Below are 16989 nucleotides of genomic sequence, written 5' to 3'. Positions count from 1 at the left end.
AGTCTCAGCCCTCTGCTCATTGTTGGCTATTATTGCTAGCTTACAGTAGTTATCCTTGGGGAGTGCTCCTTGCATTCCTATTTAGTGCAGTCAGGTTTGTGTTATAATTTGTACTGCCTATTCTGTCTTGTCTTGTCCTTGCGATTGCACTGTCGCCAGCAGTTGGCGGTAGTGAATCGTTCTGTTCTGTACATAGATTGCATTTGCCCTAGCATTAGAGGCGGTGGATCTTTCTGGTCTGAATCTTGGAGTTTAACCTCGGCTGCGGTTGCTGCTGGTTACTCCTTCTGTCGGTCTTGTTGCGCGGATAGCACTCGCTCTTGCGGAAGAGCAGTGGATTCTTTCAGTCCTTTTCCTGTGTACGGATCGCACTCGCTCTTGCGGAAGAGCAGTAGATCCTATCTGTCTTGTTCCTGTTGTCTGTTTGTCCGGAGCAAACGCTTGCTGTTGCCTGAGGTAAGGCAACCGATTAGCAAGCGTTTCTGTTATTTGTTTGTTTGTGTTTCTGGGTTCCGTTGTTAGTCAGGGTTGGCGCGTTTTGTCTCTGTTGCGCTTCTCGTGTAGAGACCGCGCCATTAGCGTGTTTTGTCGCTGTTGCGCTTCTCGTACGGCGACCGCGTTCAGCTAGTGCGTTTGTTATTTTCCTTGGCGTTCTAATCATTATTGTTTGCTGTGTCTTTCTTACTAAGCCTATGCTCTGTCTTTACTCAGTCTTGTGTCGCTATTAGCAACCGCCATCCTTGCGATTACTTTCCCACTTGGTCTTCGCTGTTGTGTGTTCACCGTCGCCAGGTAGCGACTAGATTGGTGGACATACATACATTCTGTCTCTGTGCTCACTCTCTCCCACTAGGGGCTATCTTGCCCTGTATTGCTTCTCCTCGTACAATTCCTATCGGGCATCTGTGGCAGTGCAGAGGGTTTATTCCTCTGCACTCCACAGCTCCATCTGCCGGTGGGAATTCCCCTCTACAGGTGCATTGCACCAAAGCTGGGTTCTGTTATTCAAACGCTTGTGGAGGATTTCCGCAGTGTCAGCGCACATCTTGTGCGCTGACCACGGAGATAATTCTACAATCGTTACAATCCGGAAAGCAATTGCAGCACAACACTTTTTCACATTGTTATATCTCAGCCTTATTCCAAAATTGATTAAACTATTTTTTTTCCTCAGAATTCTACACACAACACCCCATTATGATGTGAAAAAGTTTACTTGAAGTTTTGTCAAACTTATTAAAAATTAAAGCATATGTACATAAATATTCACAGCCTTTGCCATGAAGCTCAAAATTGAGCTGAGGTGCATCCTGTTTCCCCTGATGATCATTGAAATGTTTCTGCAGCTTAATTTGGAGTCCACCTGTGGTAAATTCATTTGATTGGGCATGGTTTGTAAAGGCACACACCTTTCTATGTAAGATCCAACAGTTGACAGTTTGTCAGACCACAAACTAAGCATGAAGGCAAAGGAATTGTCTGTAGACCTCCAAGACAGGATGGTCTCAAAGCACAAATCTGGGGAAGGTTACAGAAAAATGTCTGCCACTTTGAAAAACCCAATGAGCACAGTAGCCTCCTATCACCGATAAGTGGAAGTAGTTCAAAACCACCAGGACTCCTAGAGCTGTCTGGCCATCTAAACTGAGCGATTGGGGGAGAAGGGCCTTAGACAGGGAGGTGACCAAGAACCCGATGATCACTCTGTCAGAGCTTCAGAGGTCCTCAGTGGAGAGAAGAGAAGCTTCCAAAAGGAGAACCATCTCTGCAGCAATCCACCAATCAGGCATAAATGGTAGAGTGGACAGACAGAAACCATTCCTTAGTAAACGCACATGGCAGCCTGCTTGGAGTTTGCCAAAAGGCACCTGAAGGACTCTTAGAGAATGAGAAACAAAATTCTCTGGTCTGATGAGACAAAGACTGAACTCTTTAGTGGGAAGCCAGGCATCATGTTAGGCGGAAATCAGGCACCGCTCATCACCAGCCAATACCATCTCTGGTGGTGGCAGCATCATGCTGTGGCAATGTTTTTCAGTGGTAGGAACGGATACTACTCAGGAATCAGGATAAAGGAAAAGATGACTGCAGCAATGTACAGAGACATCCTTATAAAAACCTGCCCTAGAGCGCTCTTGAACCCAGACTGGGGTGACAGTTCATCTTTTAGCAGGGCAACGACCCTAAGCACACAGCCAAGATATCAAAGGAGTGGCTTCAGGACAACTCTGTGAATGTCCTTGAGTGGCCTAGCCAGAGTCCAGACTTGAATCAAATTGAAGATCTCTGGAGAGGACTTAAAATGTCTATGCACCAATGCTTCCCATTCAACCTGATGAAGCTTGTGAGGTTCTGCAAGGAGGAATAGGTGAAACTGGCCAAGGATAGGTGTGCCAAGCTTGTGGTATCCTATTCAAAAGACTTGAGGTTGTAATTGCTACCAAAGGTGCATCAAAAAAAGAATTGAGCAAAGGCTGTGAATATCCATGTACATGTGATTTCCCAGTTTTCTTATTTTTAATTTACGAAAGCCTCAAATAAACTTTTTTTTTCACATTGTCATTATGGGATTTTCTGTGTAGAATTCTGAAGGGAAAATTTGAATTTAATCAATTTTGGAGTGAGGCTGTAACATAACAAAATGTGGAAAGTAATGTGCTGTGAATACTTTCCAGATGCATTTGTATCTCCACTGTTCGATATAGACAGACATGAGCTTTATCTTTTACTAAGCACAGAAATTTCCGCTAACTTGAAACTCAAATCCAGCTTATTAACCAACAGCCAGCTAATTGATCTACCGGTACTGTATTTAATTAGCTCAGTTTTGAATCAGAGGAAATTTGTATTATTAAACTTTAAACCCTTATTTCTACTCTGTGACACCACAGGAACACAGTAAAATCCCACTACTTGAGACACAAAGAGCACAAACACCCTAATATGTATTTTTTTTCTCTGATTTCTCCAAACCTAAATATAATTGATTAGATGGAGTTCGACATTACTATTACATGTCAAATAACTATACCTTCTCTTCTATGGATGTCTCCAGATCCTCGCAAATCAGGGCACTTTCTACCCTACTGAGTCGTCCAGAGAGAGACAGAAGTAAGTTCACAACCTTATCCAAGTCTCCAATGAATGAGCGAAACTTATCATACTCATTGGGTTTACAAATGTTCTTGAGCAGGCCTGCCATTTCCAAGCCCAGAGTCTGATTGGCATTTATATCATCCTGAAGGCCTTGCTGAGCTTCATGTAAAACAGTCAGTTTCCTGCTGATGCTTTCTATTAGTTGCATCTAATAAGAAAACAATTACATTATGTAACTTACAAAACAAATAATACATACAATAATACATAAGTATTTCCAATATCTACAAAACTGTTACGTTAATTGGTTAATTGCTTCTGCCCATTGACCTTAAGCCTGGTACACACCTTCAATTTAGGTTGGCCAGTGATTGACCTTTTTTACCACCTCCATGTACGAGGGTACACAGATTTTGAATACTGTATATTCTGGCGTATAAGACTTTTTAACCCTTGAAAATCATCTGAAAAGTCAGGAGTCGTGTGTAATTGATGCTGGGTGATACGCCCTATCCGGTTAACAACTCTCAGATCTCGCTGCTGAGCAGTGGTGCTCGAATACCATTTTTCACCATCTGGAACTAATTTGAATCCAGATACCCAGATATCCGATCCGGGTCGGATATCAGAGTTCAAAATTTTCCAATCCGAATCGGATATCCGACCCCAGTATCCGGGATATCCGGTCGTATTCGGATATCTGGATAGAATAAACGGAAGTGCCCTTTAAATTGCTTTAAAAAGAGTTTTTAGGGTCAATGAGGCATGTATTATCATTATTTTGCAAAGGGGAACACTAATTGATGATGTGGGGACTTAAAATCCCTCCCCCCCCAAAAAAAATGGCTGTTAATTAACATCAGGCCTAGGTTCCAGAAAGCGCTCGTGCAGCCAACATAGGGCTTGATTCACAAAGCGGTGCTAACTGTTAGCACGCCTGTGAAAACCCCCTTAGCACATCTAAACAAGCTTTTCGCGCATAAAACTTTACGCGCGCAAAACTTTATGCGCGCAAAGTTAGCGCGCGATCTGATTGAGAAATCCGGTGCTAACCTACTTAGCACCCTGGTTAGCGCGTCTAAACACTTTAGACGTGCTAAGTAGGTTAGCACCGCTTTGTGAATCAAGCCCATTGTGTCCAAAGTCCAACGTGCAAAGTGCCATGTGCAAAGTGCCAAGTGCCATTGCAAAGTGCAAAGTGCGAAGTGCCACATGCAAAGTGGCACTTTGCACGTGTTTGCACTTGGTACTTTGCACTTTGCACGTGGCACTTAGCACGTGACACTTTGCACCTTGCACATGTTTGCATGTGGCAGGGAGCAGCTGGCCTGGTGTGTGCACAGCACAACCACAGACACATAGCAGCTGCAGCAGCACTGCAGCACACACTCTAAATGTCACACTATGACATCAATCAAGGTAATTAATGATTTAACTATAGTGTAGTGATTGTGAAGGGGTTAATCACTGAACATCTTATCACTGTGTACACCCCTTGGCCCAGTAGCACTGCAGCACACACTCTAACTGTCACACTATGAGACATCAATAAAGCTAATTAACGATTTAACTATATAGTAGTGAAGGGGTTAATCAATGAACAGCTTTAGGTTTATAACTGTGTACAGCCCTTTGTAGGGCACCAGCACTGGAGCATGTCTCTGTGTGCATTCAGCAAGCCAGGATGATCTGTCTCATCATGGCAGCCCTCCTTATTATACAGGGGGGCTGGCCAGTGTTCCTTTCTGTGATTGGGTGCCAGGGCTTAGGCTGGGAGGCCTCTGATTGGCTCAATGAGGTCAGGTAGTGCCGGCCAGGGTTCCGCTCTGTGATTGGTTGCTAGGGCTTCTGCTGGGAGCCCTCTGATCGGCTCCAGGACGTCATCACCTTAGTTACAGTGTTTCGTATCCGGATACCTGCAGATATCTGCGGATATCCAGATTATGCGCCCAACTATCCGCAGATAGCTATCCGGATTTGGGCCCAGCTATCTGGAATCCGAATCCGGTCGGATAGGCCTAGAGATGAGCGTAATGACGTAATTACGATTTCGCGAAATTTCGCGTAATTACGATTATGGCCGTAAGTACATAATCGTAATGAAGAAGGATTTCACGAAATTTTGCGTAAGCGTAATTTTCGCATTACAGTCTGTATTACGAAATTAATGCGTATGGCCGTGCTCCCAAGCGGAAAAGTTGACGCATGGATCAATGTTAGGTACCCACCAACTTTAAGGGTTAATAGCAAAGCCCCCTTAAATGCTAAGAGCCTCAAATTTGGAGAGTATATTAAGGAGATCAGAAGGAATAAGAGGAAAAATTTTTTTTTCAAAAAGACCTTATAGTTTTTCAGAAAATCGATGTTAAAGTTTCAAAGGAAAAATGTATACATTTAAAAACCTGCCAAATTTAACGGTTAATAGCAAAGCCTGCTTAAAGTTTAGGAACACCAAATTCCCAGGGTATATTAAGGGGATCAGTGGGAATAAGAGGAAAAAACTATTTTTCAAAAATACCTTATAGTTTTTGAGAAAATCGATTTTTAAGTTTCAAGGGGGAAAATGTCTTTCAAATGTGGAAAATGTCAGTTTTTTTTTGCACAGGTAACAATAGTGTATTATTTTCATAGATTCCCCCAAGTGGGAAGAGTTTTACTTACTTCGTTCTGAGTGTGGGAAATATAAAAATAAAACGACGTGGGGTCCCCCCTCCCAGACCTCTTTAACCCCTTGTCCCCCATGCAGGCTGGGATAGCCAGAATGCGGAGCACCGGCCGCGTGGGGCTCCGCACCCTGACTATACCAGCCCGCATGGTCCATGGATTGGGGGGTCTTGGAAGGGGAGGGGCAGCCAAGCTTTCCCCTCCCCCTCCGAGCCATTGTCCAATCCAAGGACAAGGGGCTCTTCTCCACCTCCGATGGGCGGTGGAGGTGGAGGCCGCGATTTCCTGGGGGGGGGTTCATGGTGGCATCTGGGAGTCCCCTTTAAAAAGGGGTCCCCCAGATGCCCACCCCCCCTCCCAGGAGAAATGAGTATAGAGGTACTTGTACCCCTTACCCATTTCCTTTAAGAGTTAAAAGTAAATAAACACACAAACACTTAGAAAAAGTATTTTAATTGAACAAAAAACATAACCACGAAAAAAGTCCTTTAATATTCTTAATTAACCATTAATACTTACCTGTTCCTTTAAATAAATGATCCCCTCTTGGGGGAATCTATGAAAATAATACATTATTGTTACCTGTGCAAAAAAAACTGACATTTTCCGCATTTGAAAGACATTTTCCCCCTTGAAACTTAAAAATCGATTTTCTCAAAAACTATAAGGTCTTTTTGAAAAAAAATGTTTCCCTCTTATTCCCACTGATCCCCTTAATATACCCTGGGAATTTGGTGTTCCTAAACTTTAAGCAGGCTTTGCTATTAACCGTTAAAGTCAGCGGGTTTTTAAATGTATACATTTTTCCTTTGAAATTTTAACATCGATTTTCTGAAAAACTATAAGGTCTTTTTGAAAAAATTTTTTTTCCTCTTATTCCTTCTGATCTCCCTAATATACTCTCCAAATTTGAGGCTCTTAGCATTTAAGGGGGCTTTGCTATTAACCCTTAAAGTCAGTGGCTTTTTTATACGGGAGCGTTACGGTTTAATGCGAAATTACGGTATGAACGAAACGCGAAATTACGCGTTGAAAACGGTATTTTCAATTACGATTTTAATGGCAATTACGGTACCGTAATTTCGCATCGTAATCGCAAATTTCGCATGCATAATTATAGTAATGCGAAATTACGAAAATTTCGGCTCAACTCTAGATAGGCCTAAAAAGTTCGGATATCCGGGTTACCTGGATATCTGGAATCCGGATGAGCAGCCCTGCTGCTGAGAACTGTAGTGAAGTGGCGCAGGCACGTGTGCGAGATCAGAGAAGGAGGCAAATAGGAAACAAGGGTGTGCCAGAAGGGTGAAATAGGCGTGTTTCATTGGCACAGCGTGATCTATTCTTCCATATTGCTCTGATAAACAGGTAGACAAGGAGAGATGACCAATCCACTTAGGGAGAGGGGGAATGTTGATCAATCCAACCAGTTAATCGCCCATATTCTGTTGTACACTAGGTACCACATACAGTACAGCACCAGTATCTGTTCATACATAGCACCAGTATATGATTTTTTTTTCCATTTTTATTTGATGTGCGTTGGAAGAGAAGTCTTATACGGCGAGTATATCCCAAACTCTATATTTTAACTGTAGAATTTGGGGGGTCGTCTTATACGCCCAGTCGTCTTATACTCCGGAATATACGGTACTATAAATAGATTGTGTAGGTAAATTCTCATACTAAATGAAGGCAGTAAAATCAGCAATTGATTGGCCAATCAAAATTGAAGGTGTGTACCAGGCTTTAGGCACACCATACAATTTTTAAAATTTCTTTTCAATTCAAGAATTACCATAAATGTTTCTGATTGATTGTACTGCCTGGTACACTCCATGCAATTTCCCGTTAGATAGATGGGTTGAATAAATTATTTCTGACAGGTCTGATCTGATGATTTGTGATCATTTTTCTGATCAAATTTCCAATCACTTCTATACAAAATCGAACAGAAAAATGAACGGTAATCAGATCAGTGTCGGAAATAATGCATTCGACCCATCTATCTGATGTGAAATTGTATGGTGTGCATGGGGCAAACGCAGGATTTTTAAGGGGGGGGGGATTCCTGAAAAGTCCAGAAGCACTTATGTCCCCCAGTGCTTCCAAAGACAGGTGACTCCATACTGCCCATGCACAAAAGTGCGCTGGCGTATTACGGAGCTGCCTATCTTTGGATGTACTCAAGGACACGAGTGTTTCTGAGGGCTTCTGGAAGCAGCAAATTTGAACTGAGGACAGCGCTGGAACAATTCCCCGAGAGAGGAACAGGAGATAGTCTTAGTTTGGACAATTCAGTGGAATATGCCACATAGTGTCACATAGCGCAATCGGTAGCCATATGATGCAGGGATTTATGCATCTGCGGAAGATGTCAGCACTATATAAATAATAATGATAACCTTAGCATCTGTAAATAAGCTACATATCAATTCAGAGGATAGAAACAAATTTCAAGTCTCACAAACCAATTCCAGTAGAAGGTCAGTATTGTCAGTATATAGATCAGTACATCAGTTCCAAGGTTTGAAAAGGGACAAAAGAATTTGGCACCAAAAGACCTGTTCCTCTGTAAAAGGAACAGCTAGTACCCAGTTTTCACAAATCTTTCAAAGTGATACAAAGGGCTCATTCACACTAGGCAACGCATGCATGAACGCAATTTCATACATGCATTGCAATGTGCTAAATCGCATAGGTCGGCAGCTTCCATTCTATTAAAAAAAATGCACGACAATGCATACGTTGTGTGCGATGATGTTCCTGGCTAAGTTACAACACAGAACACGGGAATGCAAACTGTAGTGTGAATGGTAACAGGAAAGTCTATAAACTTTCATGCTACCTGCATTGCAGGCATTATGTGTGGTGCTCAAATGACACAACAAAAGAGCCACCTAAGTAACATTTGCCTAGGATGTATTTGGATACCAAGCATCAAAAAAGAAAAGCCATCCATACAGCAAAAACATATTGTTCAATAAACAAATTTCTCAAAATAAAATATAGATGCTTTTTATTAATGAGGAACAAACAAGTAAAAACAATTAAAAACACAAAGTACAGCACGTAGGGATGTAATAGGTAGAATACATTCAATATCGTAGATACATGGATCTCACAATGAGGTATACAAAATAAGCAGGGAGTCTGCCAGCAAGATATGCATAACTGTAATGAGCTGGGCCCCACACATAACCAATATCTATAAAGTACAATGACCTAGGCTGGGTAAAAGAGAAAATGGATTAAAGTCAAGAAGTGTGAGTCAGAAGATGGACACCAGAACCTTCGTCATAAATAAGAGTATGAAACCAAGAAGGTATCTTACCAAAGAACACCCCAGAAAATAAACGTCCGCCGCGCTGTCCCTCACATGTATCGCAGCTGGCTGCTGCTTCTTCAGAGGATATCGGCGTACTAACAAATTCCCCATTAAATACAAACACTGCCGCCCTGACTATCCGCGTGACGTGGCCACGTCATGCTGTCGCGTTGGCTTAGCGTGTCATCACATGACACATTCGTCCAATTGCGTCCTATCCAATTACGCTATGATGTACGCATGGACGCATACAGCGCATCACAACGTGACACGCTTGTCCAATCGCAATTCCACTATAAAGTACGCATGGGCGCTTACGGCAAAGGTAAAGAGTAATAAAAGAAATAAGAAAAAGGAATAAAGATTGCTAGATCAATAAGAATATAAGAAGTATCTTAGTATTTATTAAATACAATTTGAATATGATTCATAACATAGAAATATACATATAGCTGTAACGGTCTTGTGTCGTAGCTCAGATTATGTGGTGATCTGCAGAATCACCAATAATGCCGACACTATACCAGATTATGTGTAATCTGCAGAATCACCAACAATGCCAGTATAGCAAGACAAAGAGCTGAGAGTGTAGTGTTTTGGTGCAACTGTAACTTTAATAGTAAAAAAGAGACCTCACCAGAGGGGCTGGTGAGGTACTATCAGTACACTGACCGTGCACTAGAGTACAAGCTCCAGCAAGCTGGAGAAACAATACTGAAGTGGCCGAATCTCTCGAGGAGCGGGTGACTCAGACTGTACTGCAGCCTAGGAGATTTGCACAGTACTGCGCTAAAGAATAACTTCACCAGAGACGCTTGGTAAAGCTAGCACCTCACCAGTGGCGAGGGCCCACTGGTGAGTAGAATGGTCTGACAGGCAAGGTTCGGCAACAGAGCGGTAAGTATCGGTACAAAATCGTGAGGCAGAAGAGTGATCGGTAATCAGGCAGAAGTTCAGCAACAGAGAGGCAATTATCGGTATAGAATCATGAGACAAGAGAGTAATTGGTAATCTGGCAGAAGTTCAGCAACTAGTAAGGCAGATAGGCGGAAGTACAGGATCAGAAAGCAGGAACAGAGTCAGAGTATTAGCCAAGAGTCATACACAGGAGGTCAATACAATAAACAATATCCTAGTCTAGGTGTGAAGTCCTTGGCATCAACACCCGGGAACTAGTCTAACAAATAACAGTAGCAATGTAGCAATATCCTAGACTAGGTGTGAAATCCTTAGCATCAACACCTGGGGACTAGTCTAAGGTCTGAGCGCTAACACGCAAGTATTCACGACAACAGACAGCGTGATACTGAAGCCCGAAGGCTTAAGAAGCAGAGGAGACCCCACTGGCACGCCCCCTGCCATCAGCCAATCCTGAGCGCCGTGGGACCTCTGACGTCAGCCGACCAGGAGGTCAGCTGACGCCTCTCCTCCCAGCATAAAGGTCCTGTCTGTGCACACGCCCACGCAAAACAGCGACCCTGTGGGAGAAAGAAAGCCCCGTCCTCGGCGTCCCAGCCGCCAGGGGAGATGGGCAGGAGCATGAGGGCAGCTGCGGCGGCAGAGCTGTTCGCCGCCGTTGTCGCCCCCCAGACCACATCTGCCACCGGGGAAACGAGCGGACACGCGGAGGCAGCCGCGGAGGTAGCCGCGGCGGCGGTGCTGCCCGCTGCAGCTGCTGTTATTCCTGTTACAGTACCCTCCCCTCTAGGCAGGGACTCCGGACACGCTTCCTGAATTTTGTTTACCTTAACCATCACAGGGCGGGAGGGAGAGGAATATCCCTGTGAGAAGGACCTTAAAGGATACCCCAACTGAAATGTGACATAATGAGATAGACATGTGTATGTACAGTGCCTAGCACACAGATAACTATGCTGTGTTCCTTTTTTTCTTTCTCTGCCTGAAAGAGTTAAATATCAGGTATGTAAGTGGCTGACTCAGTCCTGACTCAGACAGGAAGTGACTACAGTGTGACCCTCACTGATAAGAAATTCCCCTTTTTTACCTCTTTCTTGCTCTCAGAAGCCATTTTCTGCTAGGAAAGTGTTTTATAGTTGGAATTTCTTATCAGTGAGGGTCACACTGTAGTCACTTCCTGTCTGAGTCAGGACTGAGTCAGCCACTTGCATACCTTATATTTAACTCTTTCAGGCAGAAAAACAAAAAAAGGAACACAGCATAGTTATCTGTGTGCTAGGCACTGTACATACACATGTCTATCTCATTATGTCACATTTCAGTTGGGGTATCCTTTAACCTCCTGGACCTAATTGGGAGAGCCCAAACTCTGTCTGCCGGAATAACTTTCCAATCCACCACCCTTTCTTCACCATCCATCAACGGAACCAGTGCACCGGCAATCTGATCACCCCGAAGCCCCAAAGTTGAAATGACTATACTTTCAGGGAGGATGCCAACAGGAGCAAGAGACTGCACAGACTCTGGCTCAAAGCATCTCGAGAGTGCATCTGCTTTAACATTCTAGTAGCCTGGTCTATACGTAATAATAAAGTTGAACCGAGTAAAAAACAGGGACCACCGGGCCTGTCTAGGAGTGAGTCGCTTAGCACTTTCAATATACTGCAAGTTCTTGTGATCTGTAAAGACTGTGATAGTGTGCTGAGCCCCCTCAAGCCAGTGGCGCCACTCCTCAAATGCAAGCTTGATGGCTAATAGCTACCGATTCCCTATATCATAGTTTCTTTCAGCTGGGGAGAACTTTCTGGAAAAGTATGCACACGGATGCAATTTGCTCTGCAAGCCAGAGTGTTGGGACAGTACAGCGCCTACCCCAACCTCTGAAGCATCCACCTCTACCACAAAAGGAAGGGACACATCTACATGCTTCAAGATGGGGGCGGAACAAAACAACTGTTTGAGTGAGGCCAATGCGGTCAGTGCATCTGATGACCAGTTGTGAGTGTCCGCCCCCTTCTTGGTAAGATCCGTGAGAGGCGCGATTACAGAAGAAAACCCCTGTATGAATCGTCTATAATAATTGGCAAAGCCTAAAAATCGTTGGAGTGCCTTCAGCCCGACAGGACGCGGCCACTCCAAGACAGCAGATAATTTATCGGGGTCCATCTTTAAACCTTCAGTGGAGATTATGTAACCAAGAAAAGGAACCTGGGGAACCTCAAAGAGGCATTTTTCAATCTTGGCAAAGAGAGAATTTCGACGTAAACTGTTTAAGACATATTTTACATGGTCCCTGTGCTCAGACAATGTACGGGAAAAAATGAGGATGTCGTCTAAGTAAACTAAGACGATTCGTCCCAAAACCTCCCTGAAGACCTCATTGATTAGTTCCTGGAAGACGGCTGGGGCATTGCACAACCCGAAGGGCATCACGAGATATTCATAATGCCCGTCGGGCTTATTAAACGCCGTCTTCCATTCGTCACCTTCTCTTATACGTATCAGGTTGTAAGCCCCCTAAGATCAAGTTTGGTGAACACACCCGCATCCGTAACTTGAGAAAATAAATCGTCGATTAGGGGCAAAGGATAACGATTTGTCACTGTAATCTTATTCAAACCCCTATAATCGATACATGGTCTGAGACCACCGTCTTTATTTTTAACAAAAAAGAAACCTGCCCCGGCCGGGGACTTGGATGGCCAAATAAAACCTTTAGCCAAATTATCCATAATATATTCTTTCATAGCCAGTTTCTCTGGTCCTGACAAATTGTATAAATGAACCCTAGGGGGCATACAACCTGATCTTAATTCTATGGGACAGTCGAAGCTTCGATGTGGTGGCAGCTTGTCGGCTGCCCGCGGACAAAATACATCCGCAAACTCGGAATAGTGACTGGGCAACCCCTCAACTTGAATTTTGGTGGTACAAAGCGTGACCCTTGCTAAACAATGGTCCTGACAATAAGGGGACCAACTCAACAGTTGCCCGGAACCCCAGTCAATACGAGGAGAGTGCTTTTCGAGCCACAGCATCCCTAAAATCACAGAGGTGGTGGCCATTTTGATAACAAGAAACTGAATATTTTCCTTGTGAAGGGCCCCGATCTGACACGATAGCATTGGGGTCTGTGAAGGAGATCGTTTGTTCTGCAAAGGTGAGTTATCTACCGCGGTAATCACTAGATTCTGAGCTACGTGCTGGAGAGGAAGCCCCAGCTGAAGTGCAAAATCATAATTCATAAAGTTGGCGGCAGAGCCTGAGTCCAAAAATGCCTGCGTCTCCTGGACTCGGTCTTGCCAACTGATCACACAGGGCAAAATAATTCTGTCCTCCGCTAAAGGGATGGCTGAACCACCCACCGTGGTACTACCAGCCACCAGAGTGCGGTATAGCTCATCAGTCCCCTGTGGAGAATCTGGATTCACAAACTCTGACTCTGTCAGGGGACCCGACTCCCTCTGCTTCCCCAGTTCAGAGGCTACTGTCGGATTATTTAGAGGCAAATCTGGATCGCCTAGAGTAGTACCTCCAGCCACTCCTTGGCGATAGAGTTCCGCCTTCTTGGGACAGACGGAAACCATATGCCCATTGTCAGCGCAATATAGACATAGTTTCTCTATACGCCTTCTATTTCTCCCGACCTCTGAGAGCTTGGTATATCCAATCTGCATTGGCTCATCAGTGGGTGGAGAGGAAGGCATAGGAGCTGAGAAAGTACAGGAGGAAAAGTTTCTTAAAGGCTTAGCCCGAGTTTGCTTTTGATAGTGAACTCGCCTATCAATCTTGATGGCCAAGGATATGGCCTTATCCAAAGTCTTAGGTTCTGGATGACCCAACATGAGATTAGCCAATGCGTCCGACAATCCTGATAAAAAAACAGTCTAAAAGCGCGTACTGCCCCCACCTGGCTGAGACTGCCCATCTCCTAAACTCAGCAGCATAAACCTCAACGGGATTGTGACCCTGCCTGAGAATCTTTAATTTCCTTTCCGAGGTCACTGCTAAATCAGGATCGTCATAAATTATGGCCATGGCCTTAAAGAACTCCTCCACCGAGGTCAAGGCCTCATGCACCACAGGAAGACTATAGGCCCAGGACTGAGAATCTCCAGACAATAAGGTCTTAATAAAAGTGACCCTCTGACCTTCTGTCCCTGAAGAAACGGGTCGTAATTCAAAATATGACAAACATCTATGCTTAAAATTCCAAAAATCTGAGCGATGCCCCAAGAATTTCTCAGGTGGGGGCACCCTCGGCTCGATCACAGGAGGGGGTGACACTCTTGCATTAGGGTTTTGTAAACGGTTAACTGAGTCAGCTATTATCTTTACATCAGATCAGCGCTCCATCATAGATTCACTGTATATGAGCTGCAACCACCACCAGGAACACCCTAAAGGATCCACACTCACCAACTCTGGTGGGCCAGTAGTTACATTGGCCTTAAAACGCCTTTGGGGTACTTGTTAGGCTCCCCACACCTTATGGCTATTGCCACTCGAACAAGATTCCTTGCCTTCTTCTTGGGTCACAAATGCACCTCAATACAAACAAATATTCTCATTGCGCAGATATCTCAGTAAAAAAAGACGGTTTATTTAAAAGGTTCCACTCACATGTGACAAGCGTCTGGTAAGCCTGTGGAGTATGGGAACGGGCTCCACCCCGTGCGGCCTCCCGGGCTGACCGCCGTTCAGATGTTAACTCGGGTTTCCACTCGCTCTCCCACGCCACCGCCTCCACCGCTCCCACGTGTGTTACTTCCGCATGTGGCTCCTCCCGATCGATTTCGTCATAAATGACTCATTCAGGGGATGGAGCCACCATGCGGAGGTCGCGTTTTGTATAGGCCTTAGCTCCGCTCCGTTCGCTTTGTCGTAATGACGCTTCTCAACCTCCCACTCTGCCCGGCGCTTGTGCGTTCCTCACGTCACCACGCGCCCCCACGGCGGCTATCTTACTTCCTTGCGCCTCACAGTGCGTTCCGGAGCCCGGGAAGCTGCAGCCATCTACACTTTATTAAAAAACTTTATTAAAAATACATGGTTCAAAATTCCATAAAAAGTCTATAACTTCTCGCCAAATTTCTTCACCTTTCCTCCATATATACCCATCTTTTAGCTACTACTATTATGCATTTTTTTATTACAATCATTCCTTAGATTCTACATCTTAAAATTCCTATTGGAGCATCCACTACTCCACAGGCTCTTACAGTATATACATGCATATACCCCAACATCAATTCTTTATCATATACCCCCCCTAGATGAAAACAAGGGGACACATCAATCAGAGTACTTTATATACATATCACCTCTTCTTGTCCCAAATCCCTCTCACGTATACCATTTATTGATACTTATTGGTATTATTCACCTCCTATCATTATCTATGCATTACTCCTACCTACTCATACTGATTCGCCCCACAAGCACCATCTATTGGTGCCCATCAGTATTTTTTACTTTCATATCCATTAATCACACTCAGAGTTCCTTTCTCCCTTTTATGATGATAATAGCCTCTTTTGCCAGCCTAACTATCAGCAATAAAGCAATTTAGGTCTATTTCTACATTAAAACAGTTTGGTTGCATCGTCTCCATTTGAAATATCCATTCTGTTTCCTTCCTGGAAATTAGTCTAACTTTATTGCCCCCTCTCCACGGTATACTCACCTTCTCAACTGCACAGAAGCTCAAACCACTTGGATCCTTATCGTGTGCCCTCCTAAAATGCTCAGAGACACTATGACCCTTGACCCCCTTTCTTATATTTCTGACGTGTTCTGCTATGCGTTCTGTAAGTTCTCTTTTTGTGCGGCCTATATACTGTTTGCCGCATTCGCACCACAATAAATAAACCACCCCCTTCGAGTGACATGTTATGTTCTGATTAATCCTAAACGATCTGCCATTCTGGAAGGACACAAAACAGTCCGTTCTGACCCCCTTGGCCCCCCTACATGAGAAACATCCCCCGCACGGGAAAAAACCCTTCCTCTGCCATGGTGCTAGCTGGGCTGGTTCCGGGGGATCTACGCAGCTAGGGGCCAGCATATTCTTTAGATTTTTGGCTCTTCTATATATCATCCTAGGTTTCTCAGGTAGCAACTTCTTCAGGATGGGGTCTTCCAACAGGATCCCCCAATGTCTCGATATGATTCTCTCCAAACTCTTATGCTGACTACTGAAATCCGTGATGAATGCGGTTTGATATTTTTGTACCTCACCCCCCTCCCCCCTCCTATCTTGTAAGAAAACTCTTCGGTCCCTTCTCCCCACCTCAATCATTTTTTTTTTTTTTTTTTTTGCAAACCCACTTCATCATACCCTTTTTCCACAAATCTATCAATCAAAATCTGTGATTGCTCCACATATTCCTGTGTTTTAGTGCAATTCTGTCTCATCCTCACCATCTGGCCCTTTGGTGATGGTGAGGATGAGGCGGAATTGCACTAAAACACAGGAATATGTGGAGCAATCACAGATTTTGATTGATAGATTTGTGGAAAAAGGGTATGATGAAGTGGGTTTGCAAAAAAAAAAAAAAAAAAAAAAAAATGATTGGAATTTTGAACCATGTATTTTTAATAAAGTTTTTTAATAAAGTGTAGATGGCTGCAGCTTCCCGGGCTCCGGAACGCACTGTGAGGCGCAAGGAAGTAAGATAGCTGCCGTGGGGGCGCATGGTGACGTGAGGAACGCACAAGCGCCGGGCGGAGTGGGAGGTTGAGAAGCGTCATTACGACAAAGCGAACGGGGCGGAGCTAAGGCCTATACAAAACGCGACCTCCGCATGGTGGCTCCATCCCCTGAATGAGTCATTTATGACGAAATCGATCGGGAGGAGCTAGTTGTTCAATCTGAGTCTGTTGCGCGTTAACCGTTTTAATGAGTTCATTAACTGTGGTGGTTAACACATCGACCCGGAGGCAGAGTGCCCCCATCATTACTGGTCTGTTGTTCTGTGACG

At 44.3% G+C, this 16989-nt stretch overlaps 1 protein-coding gene across 2 annotated transcripts in view; it reads right to left on the bottom strand.

The window, feature by feature from the left end:
- The window catches only part of SHROOM4 (shroom family member 4), a 517479-nt gene that overhangs the window by 43187 nt on the left and 457303 nt on the right, over positions 1–16989 (bottom strand). Inside the window, exon 8 of one of the 2 annotated variants that reach the window (XM_068248050.1) lies at positions 3032–3304. The exons of the other annotated variant lie outside the window; for it this stretch is intronic. Within the exon in view, the coding sequence (XP_068104151.1) occupies positions 3032–3304 (273 nt within the window). The remainder of the gene's footprint in view (positions 1–3031; positions 3305–16989) is intronic. 2 annotated transcript variants of the gene reach the window in all.

The sequence above is a fragment of the Hyperolius riggenbachi genome, chromosome 8 (assembly GCF_040937935.1).
Source record: "Hyperolius riggenbachi isolate aHypRig1 chromosome 8, aHypRig1.pri, whole genome shotgun sequence".
NCBI classification, from domain to species: domain Eukaryota; kingdom Metazoa; phylum Chordata; class Amphibia; order Anura; family Hyperoliidae; genus Hyperolius; species Hyperolius riggenbachi.
The sequence above is the reverse complement of the archived record's forward strand: the minus strand, read 5'-3'. Positions and strand labels throughout refer to the sequence as shown.